General features: G+C 40.5%; 1 protein-coding gene across 1 annotated transcript in view; it reads left to right on the top strand.

Annotated features, from left to right (window-relative positions):
* ENTHD1 (ENTH domain containing 1) overlaps positions 1 to 17902 on the top strand; it is an 87053-nt gene that overhangs the window by 43000 nt on the left and 26151 nt on the right. The window contains exon 4 of the mRNA XM_061418598.1: positions 2031 to 2154. Within this exon, the coding sequence (XP_061274582.1) occupies positions 2031 to 2154 (124 nt within the window). The remainder of the gene's footprint in view (positions 1 to 2030; positions 2155 to 17902) is intronic.

Here is a 17902-nt window from a genome sequence, read left to right as displayed (position 1 = left end):
TCTCAGATCCATACATGACTACTGGAAAACCATAGCTTTGACTAGATGGACCTTTGTTGCCAAAGTAATGTTTCTGCTTTTTAATATGCTGTCTAGGTTGCTCATAGCTTTTATTCCAAGGAGCAAGCATCTTTTTAATTTCATGGCTGCAGTCACCATCTGCAGTGATTTTGGAGCCCAGAAAAATAAAGTCTCTCACTGTTTCTACTGTTTCCCCATCTATTTACCTTGAAGTGATGGGACCAGATGCCATGATCTTAGTTTTCTGAATGTTGAGCTTGAAGCCAACTTTTTCACTCTCCTCTTTCACTTTCATCAAGAGCCTCTTTAGTTCTTTGGTTTATGCCATAAGGATGGTGTCATCTGCAAATCTGAGGTTATTGATATTTCTCCCTGCAGTCTTGATTCCAGCTTGTGCTTCTTCCAGCCCAGCGTTCCTCATGATATACTCTGCATATAAGTGAAATAAGCAGGGTGATAATATACAGCCTTGACATACTCCTTTCCCGATTTGGAACCAGTCTGTTGTTCCATGTCCAGTTCTAACTGTTGCTTCCTGATCTGTATACAGATTTCTCAAGAGGCAGGTCAGGTGGTCTGGTATTCCCATCTCTTTCAGAATTTTCCACAGTTTGTTGTGATCCACACAGTCAAAGGCTTTGGCATAGTCAATAAAGCAGAAATAGATGTTTTTCTGGAACTCTCTTGCTTTTTCAGTGATCCAATGGCTGTTGGCAATTTGATCTCTGGTTCCTCTGCCTTTTATAAATCCAGCTTGAACACCTGAAAATTCAGGGTTCACATACTGTTGAAGCCTGGCTTGGAAAATTTTGAGCATTACTTTACTAGCATGTGAGATGAATGCAATTGTACAGTAGCTTGAGCATTCTTTGCCGTTGCCTTTCTTAGAGATTGGAATGAAAACTAACCTTTTCCAGTCCTGTGGTCACTGCTGAATTTTCCAAATTTGCTGGCATATTGAGTGCAGCACTTTCACAGCATTATCTTTTATAGGTGTAAACACAATTATTATTGTTAGAGTTCTTATCATTTGAGATACATATTGAAATAAGTGATATATCTAAGATTTGCTTCAAAATAAAATAGATGGGAAGTGGTAAAGATACAAATGAAACAAGACTGGTTGAGTTGATTCTTGTTTAACCTACTTGACCGGATTATTGTCTGCTTTCTTTACTCCGTGATAAAAAGTTTAAAATTTTAAACATGGATAAAAGACACACACAGGTAACTCTGTTACTACCAATAAAACAGAGTCTGCCTCTGAGATAGTAAGTTCTAAGGATGCTCAAGAAGTGGCAGGAAAAGTCCATGCCCTCAGAGAAATCATTGCTTATCTGCACTAGGTAGCAAAGAGCGACTTTTTCATACTTAGAAGGTACAGATTGCGTTTTTACTTATTTATTTATATTAATTGGAGTATAGTTGATTTAAAATATTTTGTTAATTTTGGAGTACAGCGTAGTAATCCAGTATTTTTACAGATATACTCCATTAAAAGTTATTACAAGACAATGGCTGTCATCTCCTGTGCTATCACAATATATCCTTGTTGCTTGTCTGTTTTATCCATGGTGGTTGGCATCTCTTAATCCCATGCTCGTAGTATGCCCCTCCGCCTTGCCTCTTCTCTTGGTAACCATTAGTTGTTTTTTATATATGAGAGTCTGTTTTGCATATACATTTATTTGCATTATTTTAATATTCCACATGTAAGTGATGTCGAACAATATTTGTCTTTCTCTGTCTGACATTTCACTAAGCATAATATTCTCTTGGTCCAGCCACATTGCTGCAGGGAGAGGGGATTTTTAAGGGTAGAAAACCACTCAACACTCAGTGGACACCCAAGTGTAGATAACTTCTGTGCTAATTTTCAATCCAAATGTATGATAATGTTAGCACATACAGACACATTGTGCCTACGTAAATTGTCCATTTGCTGTAGCAAATTGAAGCAATGGGATTAATTTTTTTCTACTTTCGTGTTCTCTTTTGCTTTCCATAAGGACCTGATGTTATTTTGTGAGGATGATCCAAAGCCAGTTTTGCCGATAATTCCTACTTCCATTGTCTCATCAACGGCGCGGTTGTCAGAAGGGCAAACAGATGTTTATAATCTCTGGGATACAGGTAAATTAAAGAATAAAAATTGTACTCAGAAACGTGAATAAGAAACACTGGACAGGTATTGTTTTTCGTCAGATTTTATTTTGTGAAATATAGCAACAGTGGCTTTAACTTTGGTCCTGTGGGAAAAGATTAACGTGGATAAATTCAGTCTACACAGGGTCCAAGAATCTTGTTTTACTATTTGTTTCAATGTTTTTGTCTGTTTTGCTTTATTCACTTTCATTGTTTCATTTCAAAAATTATTAACTACAAATGTTAAATCTTTTATATTCATAAATTTTTTTCTTTAAAGCATAAAGTTCATTTTAGCTCCTTTTCTTGTTTGTATTAATCTTCTCTTTGATGAAGAGCTTATATTTTTCAGAAGCAAGCATTAGATGAAAATGTGAGAAAGTGTGAAGCATGGTGTCCCACAGATTGGTTAATGATCTCTTGAGTAATTAACACTAGAGAATGGCACAGTGCACTACTGGCCTCCAGTAAATTACACTATCGAATTCCAGGCAGGCTCTACTGCTACTCAAGATCTGATTGATCCACTGTCCAGCCACTCCAGCCTGTCTGTTCTCCATGAACTCAGTTTCCAATACATTCTTCCCTTGATTTTCTCAGGAAAAAAGGATAAAAGATCTGTGAAGATGAACAAAACGTTCCAAGTAGTTTTTATCCGCTCATATATCTTTGCTTTTATTTTCATCCAGGCATCCTTTTCACAGAGTTGGCTCCTTATATTCCGAGTTTCATCTTCTCCCTCATCTTTGGACCATGCACCTTAGTTTCCCATTATATAGAGTCCCAATATCCAAAATATTAAAACTGAAGTTTATTAGTATAGTTTTACTGTAAAAGTTCACTTGTATATAGTTTTCTTATAAAGCCAGTTCTAAGACTGGTGAGGATATTTTAATCAACCCAGAAACAAGAAATTGTGGGTTATGGTGATATTTGTAGTATAAGGTTGGCGTTATTCACATAAATAATTGGTTATAAGTGGTAACAATTTTTTAGACAGCTTGCTTTTATTCTTAGAATACACTTTATGTAAATTGGTCCAGATCCAGAAATTTGAAAGAAAACGTAAGGAAAATGTTTTTGTGTTTTAATATCCCCTAACATTTCCATCCCCTAATATTTTTAATAGACTTTTCCAAGAACAGTTTTAGGTTCACAGCAAAATTGAGGGAAGGTACCAAGATTTCCCCATATACCCCTCTTCCCCAAACAAGCGCCACATTCTGCACTCTCAGCATCCCACACCAGAGTGCTGCATTTGCTGCAAACAGTGAACCTACATTAACACTTTTCTTTTTAATCATCCAAAGACCATACTTTTTGTTGGTGTTCACTCTTGGTGGTGCACATTCTATGGGTTTTGACAAACGTATACAACACGTATCCACCATTACAGTATCCTACAGACTGCATCTCTGCCCTAAAAATCCTCTATGCTCTGTCTGTTCTTTCCTCCCTCCTCTGTAACCCCTGAAAATCACTGACATTTTAAATATCTTCAGAGTTTTGCCTTTTTCCAGAAATTCATAAAGTTAGAATCATGTAGTATGTAACCTTTTCAGATGGCTTCTTTCAGTTAGTAATGTGCATTTAAGGTTCCTCCATGTCTTTTCATGGCTTAATAGTGCATTTTTTTTATTAGTGCTGAGTAAGATATATGAGGGAATTTATCCATTCACCTACTGAAGAACATCTTGGTTATGTCCAAGTTTTGGCAATTTTAGCTAAAGCTGCTGTAAATACTCCTGTGCAGGTTTTTGTGTGACATGCTTCTCTCTGCCAGCATTTTAAACAAGAAATTGAGTATAAATGAGCATCAGAAGCAACCCTTAAGAGGAAAAAAGTCACAAAGCATATCGCTTGAGAGATGATTCTACCCTTTTACTTGTTTAGGACTCATCTTAATTGGAGGAGCTTTTCCGATTTTTTTTAAAGATTTTTTTTTTTATGTGAACCATTTTTAAAATCTTTATTGAATTTCTGTTTTGGTCTTTTCTCCAGTCTTCCCTTCACACTGATCTCAGAGATAGCTTGCAAATGCAGATCTTAGCATTTCATTTTTTTCCAGCTTAAAACCCTTTAACAGTTCTCTACTGCCAGTAAGTCTAATTTTTTTTTTTTTTTTTACTGTCTTGTAAGACTTTTCATAGTCTGGTTCGGGCCAACCTTTACAGCCTCATCACCAATACTGCCAGTATTCACAATACTTTGTGACATTCTATTACTCTCTCCTTAGAATGTCTTTGTTCCAGTTACTTCAGCTGCGTAACACATTGCTCTAAAACTTTTGTGGCATAAAATAGCCATTTATTCTGCTCACGGATTCTCTGGGTCGGGAATTAGGACAGGGCACAGTGGGGGCGACTGGTCTCTGCTCCATGACGTATGTCTGGGCCTCAGCTCGAGAACACAGAGGCTGGGGACAGGAATCATCTGATGGCTCATCCACTCACTTGTCGGGTAACTGATGCTTGCTGTGTCCGCTGGGCCTCAGTTTCTCTCCACATGCGTCTCCTTATGTGGTCTCTCCCCGTGGGCTAGTTTGGGCATCCCTGTAGCACGGTGGCTGGGTTCCAAGGCTCAACATCCTGTGAAGGCAACGACCAAGCAGAGCGGAATAATTTCAAAAGCCACGCCAGGATACTTCCCCCACCCCATTCAGTTTATCAAGGCAATCGAGAAGTCTTTCCAAAGTTCAAGGGGAGGGTACGAAGATGCCTACCTCTCAGTGGACAAGTGTCAATGTCATATTGAAAAAAAAGCATATGGAGTGGGAAGTGTATTAGCACAGTTGTCTTTGGAATATACAGTCTGCCACAATTCTTCACCAAATAATGAATGCTTAACAAAATCCTATTCAAACAGCAAGGCCCAGCTCGTTTGGCAGAAACCAACACATTTCTGTAAAGCATTTATCTTGCAATTAAAAAATAAATAAATTAAAAAAAAAAAAACAAAAACCAGCAAGGCACAGCTCAAATGTCACTATTGCTATAAAATCTTTCCACACACTAGTTTCTCCTTTCAGTGTGTTCCCACAGGACTTTGCCCATACCCCCAAAATAGAATTTATAGTTTTGTATCATAATTATTTATTTAATAAGATTTATTTATTTTTACATTACCTAAATAATAAGTGAATATATTCTGATTTTTAAAATTCAAACCATGTAGATAGAACTAAAACTCCCTTCCCTGTTTTGGCTGTTGTAAACAGTGTTGCAGTGAACACGGGGGTGCGTGTATCCTTTCAGACCATGTTTTTCTCCAGGTATATCCCCAGGAGTGGGATTGCAGGGCCATCAGTGAGTTCAGTTCAGTTCAGTCGCTCAGTCGTGTCCGACTCTTTGCGATCCCAGCACCCCAGGCCTCCCTGTCCATCACCAACTCCCGGAGTTCACTCAGACTCACGTCCATTGAATCAGTGATGCCATCCAGCCATCTCATCCTCTGTCGTCCCCTTCTCCTCCTGCCCCCAATCCCTCCCAGTATCAGAGTATTTTCCAATGAGTCAACTCTTCACATGAGGTGGCCAAAGTACTGGAGTTTCAGCTTTAGCATCATTCCTTGCAAAGAAATCCCAGGACTGATCTCCTTTAGAATGGACTGGTTGGATCTCCTTGCAGTCCAAGGGACTCTCAAGAGTCTTCTCCAACACCACAGTTCAAAAGCATCAATTCTTTGGCACTCAGCCTTCTTCACAGTCCAACTCTCACATCCATACATGACCACAGGAAAAACCATACCCTTGACTAGACGGACCTTTGTTGGCAAAGTAATGTCTCTGCATTTGAATATGCTGTCTAGATTGGTCATAACTTTCTTTCCAAGGAGTAAGCATCTTTTAATTTCATGGCTTCAGTCACCATCTGCAGTGATTTTGGAGCCCAGAAAAATAAAGTCTAACACTGTTTCCACTGTTTCCCCATCTATTTCCCATGAAGTGATGGGGCCGGATGCCATGATCTTCATTTTCTGAATGTTGAGCTTTAAGCCAACTTTTTCACTCTCCACTTTCACTTTCATCAAGAAGCTTTTTAGTTCCTCTTCACTTTCTGCCATAGGGGTGATGTCATCTGCATATCTAAGGTTATTGATATTTCTCCCGGCAATCTTGATTCCAGCCTGTGTTTCTTCCAGTCCAGCGTTTCTCATGATGTACTATGCATAGAAGTTAAATAAGCAGGGTTGCAATATACAGCCTTGATGTACTCCTTTTCCTATTTGGAACCAGTCTGTTGCTCCATGTCCAGTTCTAATTGTTGCTTCCTGACCTGCATACAGATTTCTCAAGAGGCAGGTCAGGTGGTCTGGTATTCCCATCTCTTTGAGAATTTTCCACAGTTTATTGTGATCCACACAGTCAAAGGCTTTGGCATAGTCAATAAAGCAGAAATAGATGTTTTCCTGGAACTCTCTTGCTTTTTCCATGATCCAGTGGATGTTGGCAATTTGATCTCTCGTTCCTCTGCCTTTTCTAAAACCAACTTGAACATCTGGAAGTTCACGGTTCACGTATTGCTAAAGCCTGGCTTGGAGCATTTTGAGCATTACTTTACTAGCGTGTGAGATGAGTGCAATTGTGCAGTAGTTTGAGCATTCTTTGGCATTGCCTTTCTTTGAGATTGGAATGAAAACTGACCTTTTCCAGTCCTGTGGCCACCGCTGAGTTTTCTAAATTTGCTGGCATATTGAGTGCAGCACTTTCACAGCATCATCTTTCAGGATTTGAAATAGCTCAACTGGAATTCCATCACCTCCACTAGCTTTGTTCGTAGTGATGCTTTCTAAGGCCCACTTGACTTCACATTCCAGGATGTCTGGCTCTAGGTCAGTGATCACACCATCGTGATTATCTGGGTCGTGAAGCTCTTTTTTGTGCAGTTCTTCTGTGTATTCTTGCCACCTCTTCTTAATATCTTCTGCTTCTGTTAGGTCCATACCATTTCTGTCCTTTATCGAGCCCATCTTTGCATGAAATGTTCCCTTGGTATCTCTGATTTTCTTGAAGAGATCTCTAGTCTTTCCCATTCTATTGTTTTCCTCTATTTCTTTGCATTGATCACTGAGGAAGGCTTTCTTATCTCTCCTTGCTATTCTTTGGAACTCTGCATTCAGATGCTTTTATATTTCCTTTTCTCCTTTGTTTTTGCTTCTCTTCTTTTCACAACTATTTGTAAGGCCTCCCCAGACAGCCATTTTGCTTTTTTGCATTTCTTTTCCATGGGGATGGTCTTGATCCCTGTCTCCTATACAATGTCACGAACCTCATTCCATAGTTCATCAGGCACTCTATCAGATCTAGACCCTTAAATCTATTTCTCACTTCCACTGTATAATCATAAGGGATTTGATTTAGGTCATACCTGAATGGTCTAGTGGTTTTCCCTACTTTCTTCAATTTAAGTCTGAATTTGGCAATAAGGAGTTCATGATCTGAGCCACAGTCAGCTCCTGGTCTTGTTTTTGTTGACTGTATAGAGTTTCTCCATCTTTGGCTGCAAAGAATATAATCAATCTGATTTTGGTGTTGACCATCTGGTGATGTCCATGTGTAGAGTCTTCTCTTGTATTGTTGGAAGAGGGTGTTTGCTATGACCAGTGTGTTCTCTTGGCAAAACTCTATTAGTCTTTGCCCTGCTTCATTCCATATTCCAAGGCCAAATTTGCCTGTTACTCCAGGTGTTTCTTGACATCCTACTTTTCATTCCAGTCCCCTATAATGAAAAGGACATCTTTTTTGGGTGTTAGTTCTAAAAGGTTTTGTAGATGTTCATAGAACCATTCAACTTCAGCTTCTTCAGTGTTACTGGTTGGGGCATAGACTTGGATTACTGTGATATTGAATGGTTTGCCTTGGAAATGAACAGAGATTATTCTGTCATTTTTGAGATTGCATCCAAGTATTGCATTTTGGACTCTCTTGTTGACCATGATGGCTACTCCATTTCTTCTGAGGGATTCAGAAAAAGTAGTAGATATAATGGTCATCTGAGTTAAATTCACCCATTCCAGTCCATTTCAGTTTGCTGATTCCTAGAATGTCGGCATTCACTCTTGCCATCTCTTGTTTGACCACTTCCAATTTGCCTTGATTCATGGACCTGACATTCCAGGTTCCTATGCAATATTGCTCTTTACAGCATCGGACCTTGCTTCTATCACCAGTCACATCCACAGCTGGGTATTGTTTTTGCTTTGGCTCCATCCCTTCATTCTTTCTGGAGTTATTTCTCCACTGATCTCCAGTAGCACCTACTGACCTGGGGAGTTCCTCTTTCAGTATCCTATCATTTTGCCTTTTCATACTGTTCATGGAGTTCTCAAGGCAAGAATACTGAAGTGGTTTGCCATTCCCTTCTCCAGTGGACCACATTCTGTCAGATCTCTCTACCATGACCCGACCGTCTTGGGTTGCCCCACGGGCATGGCTTAGTTTCATTGAGTTAGACAAGGCTGTGGTTCTAGTGTGATTAGACTGACTAGTTTTCTGTGAGTATGGTTTCAGTGTGTTTGCCCTCTGATGCCCTCTTGCAACACTTACCATCTTACTTGGGTTTCTCTTACCTTGGGCATGGGGTATCTCTTCACGGCTGCTGCAGCAAAGCACAGCCACTGCTCCTTACCTTGGACGAGGGGTATCTCCTCACCGCCACCCTTCCTGACCTTCAATGAGGGATAGCTCCTCTAGGAGCTACCATATGGAGCAGGCCATATGGTAGCTCTATTTTTAGTTTTTTAAGGAACCTCTGCACTGCTCTCCATAGTGTCTGTACCAGTTTACATTCCCACCAACAGTGTAGGAGGGTTCCCTTCACTCCACATCCTCTCCAACATACATTGTTTGTGGATCTTTTGTTTATTCTTTTATTTATTTATTTTTGTTTGTGGATTTTTTGATGATAGTCATTTTGACTGGTGTGAGGTGATACTCGTTTTGATTTGCATTTCTCTAATAATTGGGAATATTGAACATCTTTTCTTGTGCCTCTCAGGCCATCTGTATGTCTTCTTTGAAGAAATGTCTATGTAGGTATTCTGCTCATTTTTTGATTGAGTTCTTTGTTTTGATGGTGTTATGCCTCATGAGCTGTAAATTTTGGAGATTAATCCCATCAATCACATCATTACAAATATTTTCTTCCAATTTATGGATTGTATTTTCATTTTGTTTTATGTTTCCTTTACTGTGCAAAAACTTTTGAGTTTAAGTAGGTCCCATTGTTTATTTCCATTATTCTGGGAGTCAGAGCAAAAAAGATACTGTTGTGATTTATGTCAGAGAGTGTTCTGCCTATGTTTTCCTCTAGGAATTTTCTTGTGTCCCGTCTTTAATCCATTTTGAGTTTATTTTTGTGTGTGGTGTTAAAGAATGATCTAAATACATTTTTTTTTACATGTAGCTGTCCAGTTTTCCCAGCACCATTTTTGTTGAACAAACTGTCTTTCCAACACTGTGTAATCTTGCTTCTTTTGTCATAAGTTAATTGACCGTAAGTGCCTGGGTTTATTTCTGGGCTTTCTATCCTTTCCATTGATCTATACGCCTGTTTTTGTGTCAGTACTACACTGTTCTGATGACTGTAGCTTTGTAATATACTCTGCAATCAGGCAATAGGATTCCTGCAGCTCGCTTCATCTTTCCTAAGATTGGTTACTCAGAGTCTTTTGTGTTTTCAAACAAACAAACAGAAAAATTTTGTTCTAGTTCTCTGAAAAGTGCCATCAGCAATTTGATAAGGACTGAATTGAATCTGTAGATTTCCTTGGGTGGTATGGTCATTTTAACTATTAATTCTTCCAACCCAAGAACACAGTATATCTTTCCATTTGTTTGTGTCATCTTCAGTTTCTCTCATCAGTGTCTTATAGCTTTTGGAGTACAGGTCTTTTGCCTCCTTAGGTACTTATTCCTAGGTATTTTATTCTTTTTGATGCAATGGTAAATGGGATAGTTTGCTTAATTTCTCTTTCTGATATTTCAGAACGTGTACGGTTAATGTGTGTTGTTAGTATATAGAAATGCAACAGATTTCTGTATATTAATTTTATATCCTGCAATTTTATCAAATTCATTAATGAGGCCTGTTAATTTTCTGGTAGCAGAAGTTCTTAATTTTAATGAGGTAGAATTTCATTCTTTATGATTTGTATTTTTTTGTATCTTGTGATCTATAAAAATTCTTTCTTGTCTTAAGACCATAAAGGTTAAGATTTTTATAATTTTGCTTTCCACAATTAAGCTCTTAATGCCGCTGGAATTGGATTTTGTGTATGGTTGAAGCAGGAGTCCATTTTTACTTCTAAATGAATAACCAGCTGTCCCAGCATCAATTATTGAAAAGTCTGTCCTTTCCCTGATGAACTGAAGTACCATCTATAGCCTAAAGCAAGTTTACACATATGCATGGATTTTTGTTTCTCAGCTTTCTGTTCCACAAGTTCTGTTCTGTTCCACAAGTCATTTGGCTATCCCAGAACCAAGAAATATTTGTAATTACTCAACCTTTGTAATAATTCTTGATGACTTTTCCTTTATCAGGAAGAGTCATTGTTTCTTTTCCTTTTTTTAAATTTTTTTGACCCTTTGCTTGCTTTCCCACATAAAAGCTTGTCATGTTCCTTGAAAAAACCTCTTAGAGTTTTTTATTGGCTCGCCAATCTTTAAATCAATTTGGAGAAGTGACCTCTTTACAATATCAAATTATTCTGCTTATTTAAGTCTTCTTCATTGAATTGGCTTCCCTGATAGCTCAGTTGGTAAAGAATCTGCCTGCAATGCAGGAGACTCTGGTTCGATTCTTGGATCAGGAAGATCCCCTGGAGAAGGGATAGGCTACCCACTCCAGTATTCCTGGGCTTCCCTTATGGCTTAGCTGGAATAGAATCCTCCTGCAATGCAGGAGAACTGGGTTTGATCCCTGGGTTGGAAAGATCCCCTGGAGAAGGGAAAGGCTACACAATCCAGTATTCTGGCCTGGAGAATTCCATGGACTGTAGAGTCCATGGGGTCACAAAAAGTCACACACGACTGAGCAACTTTCACTTCACTGTGTTGTATTTTATAGTTTTTCCCCATACAAGTCTTATGTATCTTTTGTTAGATTTAGTCCTATGTACTTTATGTATTTTTTGTTGCTACTGTAAAAGATATAATTTTATAAATTGCATATTCTAACAGATTGTTGATGATGAGAATGAGTAGAACTACTTTTTGTATATTGATTTTATAGCCAGTAACCTTGCTCAACTAATTCTTACCAATTTTCTTGTAGATTCTTCTCAGTTTCTTGGGTTGAAAATCACATCACTTGTAAATGATGGCAGATTTATTTCACACTTGTAAACTGTACCTTGTATTTCATTTTCTTACCTCACCTTGCTAGGCAGAACCATTCAGGGAATGCTGAGTAGAAACTGTGATCGTGGTCTTCCTAGATTCAGTCTGTATCTTAAAGAAAACGATTTCAGCATTTTGCCATTAAGATAAGTTTACTGTATGTTTTTTGCAGATCTCTATTCCTAATTTGTCAACAGTTTTATCATGAATATGTGTTGAATTTTATCCATTTTTAGTATCTATATTGATGGTTATAGATTTTTCTCCTTTAAGCTGTTAATTTGGTAAATTAACTGATTTCCAAATGTTGAAACAACCTTGAATTTCTGTAATGCACTCAACTTGGTGATGGTATATTATCTTTTATATGTCTTGCTGGGTTTGGTTTGCTAATGTTTTATTTATGAGTTTTGCATCTGTATCCATGAGTGAAATTAACCAGGACTGTCTTTTCTCATATTTTATTTGTTATGTTTTGATACTGGGATGTTGCCAGACTCATAAAAAGATTTGGAAAGTGTTTGCTCTTTGTTTATACACTGGAATAATTTGTGTAGGGTTGTTTGTGAGATGATATGAAAGTAGATAAAGTATTCTGTACCTTCAGTAATGGCGCTGGCAGAAGGACTGCAGGCAGGGAAGGCACGTGGCTACCCAGAATACATCTGTCTCCTCATGAAGACAAAGCACTGCCCCCTTTATAATGAGTAGGTCCAATATAATCAACCTGACACCAGGTAATTGGCTGCTTTTCCTGGGAAATGGTGACATGCTAGGGATATAGCATTAACTTCTACTCTTAACAGGTTGGGCATTCAGCAGCTATGGTAGCCATGATCTTGGTGACAGACTCGTGTTGTTGAACCCATGCAGTCTCCACCCCTACCACACGGCCAAAGTCCACTGCACAGCTACTAGAACGACTAAGGGAAGAGGGCGGTTGACGTCCATTAAACAGAGTGTCTTGCTTGTCTGATTTTTGAGAGCCTCTTCTTCAGTGAATGTCCTCTGGCAGGCACTTCTGTGGGGCGTGAGTGTCTTCACACAGTGTGCGCATACACCCTGAAGATTCATCCGCGTATTGGTCTCCAATCCTCCAATCTTTTTTTTTCCAGGTCCCTGATAGCCCCCATCGACCATGAACTGCTTCTTGCCTTCCATGTGAAGTGTGCATCTGTTTGCAATTCTGTCTTCTGGAGGATTTTCCTACTCTTTCAGGGCACTTGTGAGTGAGACTCTGATTTAGCAGTTAACTACTGCTGGCTACTCCTGGCATTCCAGAGATTCATCTGTAAACCAGCCCTATACTTTTCTCTGTTAACTGGCAGTTCTGCATGGAGCTAGAGGTGGAAGTTGAGCGGGGAGTAGTAAATAATGAGAGCAGATTCCGTGGAGTCTGAGCCATCTGTCTGTATAGTTTCCATGGGCCTTCTGGCTCGGTCTGGACTCGTCTGTTCCATTTGCTGTTACAATAGAATGCTGCTGTGCAATCCCAATTCTTTGTCCTTTGGACCAGGCAACACCCATTACATGATGGGCACATAGTTGTTTGGTGTTCTGAGGTGTAGGCAAAAGAAGACATGACTCCTGAGTCCTAGAGGTCAGCTTTGTGATTTTCCTATTGGGGCTCATGAGGTGCTCTGCTTACCATCTCTCTCTGCATCAGGCACTTGTGTTGGTTCAAGGTTATATGGTCCAGCTGTCTGAGAAGCTTATGCAGTGGCCTCGGCCTGTGGCAGAACCTTTTCTTGCTTTGATCCCCACTAAAAAATGGCAGTAAATGGTCAGAGCAGCACAACCCAAATGTGGTATACATTGCCTCTGAAATTCCAAGACGCCTGTTTCACTGTGATTTATTTCTTTGTGTTGGATAATTCAAGGGGCAGCGACTTGTCTCTCACTGCTTTTTTTTTTTTTTTTTTTTTGGCTGAAGCTGGGGTTGCAGCATGTGGGCTCTTAGTGGGATCTGGTTCCCTGAGCAGAGATGGAACCTGGGCCCCCTGCATTGGGAGCACGGAGTCTTAACCACTGGGCCACCAGGGAAGTCCCAATGACTTGTCTCTCACTTTAGAGAGGATATGTTAACATGCAACAGACCACTGAATACTCTAAAAACTCCACAAATGTTGCAACCCTAGAGCATTCTGAGGATTTATCTCCCACCTCTGCATGCATGAAGCGCTGAGGGCTTGTTTCTTCCTGCTTATTAAGTCCAGTTAGCACTGTGTCATCAACGTGAAGGACCAGTGTGATGTTCTGTGGGATATCAAGGAAATCCAGGTCTGTGTGGTCTCTGATGAAAGAGATTGAAGCAAGACAGTAAAGGTATACTCTGTCTCTGCCACATGAAGACTGATTCTCATTATTAATAAAGGTTTTTAAAGAAACATTTCTAGGCCAGTAACTGGACATAAGATTCCAGGGGCTGTGTTGATTTGCTCTAGGGAAGATATCACAGCTGGAATTACAGCTATGATTGGTATCACCACTTGATTATATTTGCAATGATGTCTAGTCATTCTCTACAAACTATCTGGCTTTTCACTGCCCCTATAACTTTTAAGTCTTTGATGGTAGCGCTAATGTCTGCTGTTTCCCAAAAAATATTTTTTGGAGTGAGGAGGTATAATTAATTCTTGAGGTTTCTATGTGGTCTGTCTAACCGTAATAGCCTGAACTCCATGGGTTGTGAAACTAAAGTGGGGATTCTGCCAGTTACTAAGTGTATCTATTCCCATTATACATTCTGAAACCATGGAAATACTGGAGGTAGGTCTGCGATTTTACGGGACCCATTGTGAGCTGTTGCCTAGGTGGAGACTTCATGTGCTACCTGATTTCCATAAATCCCTACTTAGTACAGCATAATGGCATTGTTGGATCTCCAGAGATTAGTGTCAGTTAAGAGCCAGTATCTAACAAGACCGGGGAGTTCTGTGTGTTTCCCTTCCCAAGGAGAGTCACTATTGTAAATGGCTTCGGGTCCTCTAGGGAAGGTTTAGGAGATTTACCATATATACCTGTGGTGGGCATTTCGGGATTCTTTCTCAAGGGGATCTGACCTTCCCCTCAATCAGGAGATTCTGGCTTTGTGAACTGGCTTGAGTTTAGGAATTGAGTAAAAGGCCGTGACTTCTCCCATAAGGACACTACTTAGGTTTTCCATCTGTGTATGTAGAGCAGCGTCTGCAATGTGGGAGACTTGGATTCAATCCCTGGATTGGGAAGATCTCCTGGAGGAGGGAAAGGCTACCCACTCCAGTATTCTGGCCTGGAGAATTCCATGGACTGTATAGTCCTTGGAGTCACAAAGGGTTGGACACAACTGAATGACTTTCACTTTCACTTTTTTCACTTTTTCATGTGGAGCAGCACTTCAGAAGCTGCCCACCTATTTTCTATTCATCTTGTCATTCAGTAACCATTACCGTATATCTGGACGTGAGTCTCAGTGAACTCCCGGAGTTGGTGATGGATAGGGAAGCCTGGCGTGCTGCAATTCATGGGGTCGCAAAGAGTCGGACACGACTGAGCAACTGATCTGATCTGATCTGATATATCCCTGAAAGTAAAAACAAACATACAAAAAAAACCCTGATATCATTGCATCCCTGTGGCCTGCTATGGTTCTTGTGCCTCGCTTGTCTCTAAGATTAAGCTGTTGCCACTCCAGATGCCATTATCCCCACTGCGATCAGGGAACCCAGTCCCACTGCATCATCCCTGAGGTCCTCTCCAGCCCGCAGATGACAGCCACTACAAGCTCTGCAGTGATGCTGGTGCGCCGTCATGATAGTTTCTAGTGTGTTGGTGAAGAGAGTTTATTCCAGGGCAGTTAGAAGGTGTCTGAGCACACTGCACGGAACAGATCCCTTCCAACAGTCCCATCTCCCAGAGCCTTTACGCTTCCTTCTACAGCCTGCCAGGGGAGTGCGTTTCTTCTGGAGGCCACTTCTGAGTCCCACACACAGTGTTCTCTCACTCTTCTCTGGCTCTTGGCGTCGCTCTTTTCAGGTGCTGCTGAAGCGTCACAGCCTCGGGAGGCTTTCCTGAGCACTACCAAAAACTGACACCTCACCACCTCCACTGGCACACCGTCTCCCTGCTTCCTGCTTTATCTTCCTGGAAACGCTTAGCACCATCCGATGTGTGTCACTTGTGTGTCTCTTTGATTCTGTAAGAGAATCATTTGACTCAGGGGTTTTGTGGGCCACCCCAGGGCATGGTGACTCTGCTCTGACTGTGAACTCTGCTCTTCGCTACTTCCAGGTGTATATGACGCTGTTCAGGCCGTTGCTCATGGGTTAGGTGCATTGCATTCGTGGTTTCCATTTTGAGGGGGGTTGCTCCATGCTTTCACATTTCCCTGAAAGTATCTTTCTATCATCAGAGTATTGCAAGTTCAGTTCAGTTCAGTCGCTCAGTCGTGTCCGACTCTTTTCGACCTATGAATCGCAGCACGCCAGGCCTCCCTGTCCACCACCAACTCCCGGAGTTCACTCAGACCCACTACAGAAATTTGAGTGGTTACCAACATAGTAACTGTGTATTATATGGTTGGTGAAGAAATTCAGTTAAAACCTTTTTTGAAATTTAATTGTTCCCACCTTATTAACTTCAAAAATCTGGAAAACATGATTCGTGCATGAAAAATTGACATGAATGGAACTGTGAAAGTTTCTTACTAAAATGAATAGGGCAAAGCCACAATCATCTGCAGAAGTCAATTAAATAATTAAAAGACTAGAAAGATGGTAACTATATTTAAAGATGTCACCTTTTATTTGTCATGCAGTGGCCGACCCTTTTCATCATTGCAATGATTAAAAGAAACACTGACTTTTGAATTATTTATGCACGTTAGATCAAGAGCCATCCCACCTAAATCTTTTTCTACATTACTAACAAGTGCATGCATTACAAAAATACCATATAACTCTCTGAGATTTCAAATTAGGAGAAACAGTCTTAATGTAAACTAAGGTGACGAGTTCTTTATCAAATGACTGTGACACCTGAGGTGTATATGTCCCAATTTGACTTTATTTGAGTGAAACAGATGGCTGTGTATCTATTTCCAAGTGAGTGAGTTACGCATCCTACAGCTATTTACTGAATACCTACTGTGTGTCAGGCCCTGTGCCAACTGCTGGATATGCGATGATGACAAAGATCCCTGAGTTTATGTAGCTTCCAGTCCAGGATCTAATCAGGACTGATCAGGTCTGATCAGACAGATGAGGCAAGTGTCAGGATAGAGAGTGGGCCGGGAAGCACACGAGAGGGCACCTGACTTTGACTTCAGATGTTAGGGGAGACTTTCTAGAGAAAGTGACGTTCAGGAACCTAAAGGATAGATAATGACTAAACTGCCAGCCCTGGTGTCATGTGTGTGCTGGGTATACTTTTATGCACTTTAATTCCTTTACTCTTCAAAACCGTCTCATGAGATCAATGAAGAAAATCCACACAGAATTTTTAAATAACTTGCCCAAGATCACAGAGCTCAGAAATGGCAAAGTCAGGATTTAGACCAAAATAGTCTGATCCCCGAGCCTATGCTGAGTGTTTGAAACCTTTTAACTGTGATCTGCAGTCTGAAATTCCTTTTGTGTAATGACCCAGTACACACACTCACCAGAAACAGTAGTGTTGCGATAGTTATTGGAAATGTACTCTGATCCATTCTATTTTATTCTAGACAGTTTTTTTTTAATATTGGATGTGACCTACAAAATCGATCTCATAACCTACTAACAGATCACAACCTGCAGTTTGAAAAACACTTCACTACACCGTTTTGCCTGTTACACAGAATCAGCCAGACCAAGTGAGAGAAGAAGAACAGAGTATCTTGGTTTGTGAGAGGTGTGAGGGTGTGAGAGGACAAGGGGGTGGGGTAAGAGGAAATCGGAAGGGAACTGGTGATCTTAGACCTCACACAGCTCCCCAGCCCTCCCACCAGCTGAATACACGGTGAGCAGTCAGCAGTCTTTACCTAAAAGAAGGCCTTGCAGGACCCAGCTATCTTGGTACCCTGACCTCAGACTTCAGCCTCTAGAACTGTGAGAGAGAAATTTCTGTTGTCTCTAAGCTACCCAGTCTGTGGTACTGTGTTATCGCAGCGCGAATGGACTAAGGCAAGCATGTGCTGGAGGAGTTTCAGTTGTGTCTGGATAATGATGGGGAGCCTTTGAAGTGGTTTAAGCAAGGACATGAGACAACCAGATCTTCCTTGCTTTCAGGAAGATGACTGTGGATGTGGTGTAAAGAAAAGATTGGAGGAGGACAAGTTAGGAAGAGCAGTCAGGGGTCAAAACAGAACTGGAGACTAAGAACATTTCTAAAATGCAGCTCTGGTCCGGTCAGAATTCTGAGAAGCTCCCCTTAGGATAA

The sequence above is a fragment of the Bos javanicus genome, chromosome 5 (genome assembly GCF_032452875.1).
Source record: "Bos javanicus breed banteng chromosome 5, ARS-OSU_banteng_1.0, whole genome shotgun sequence".
NCBI classification, from domain to species: domain Eukaryota; kingdom Metazoa; phylum Chordata; class Mammalia; order Artiodactyla; family Bovidae; genus Bos; species Bos javanicus.
Note: the sequence above shows the minus strand (reverse complement) of the source record. Positions and strands in the feature narration are given on the sequence as shown.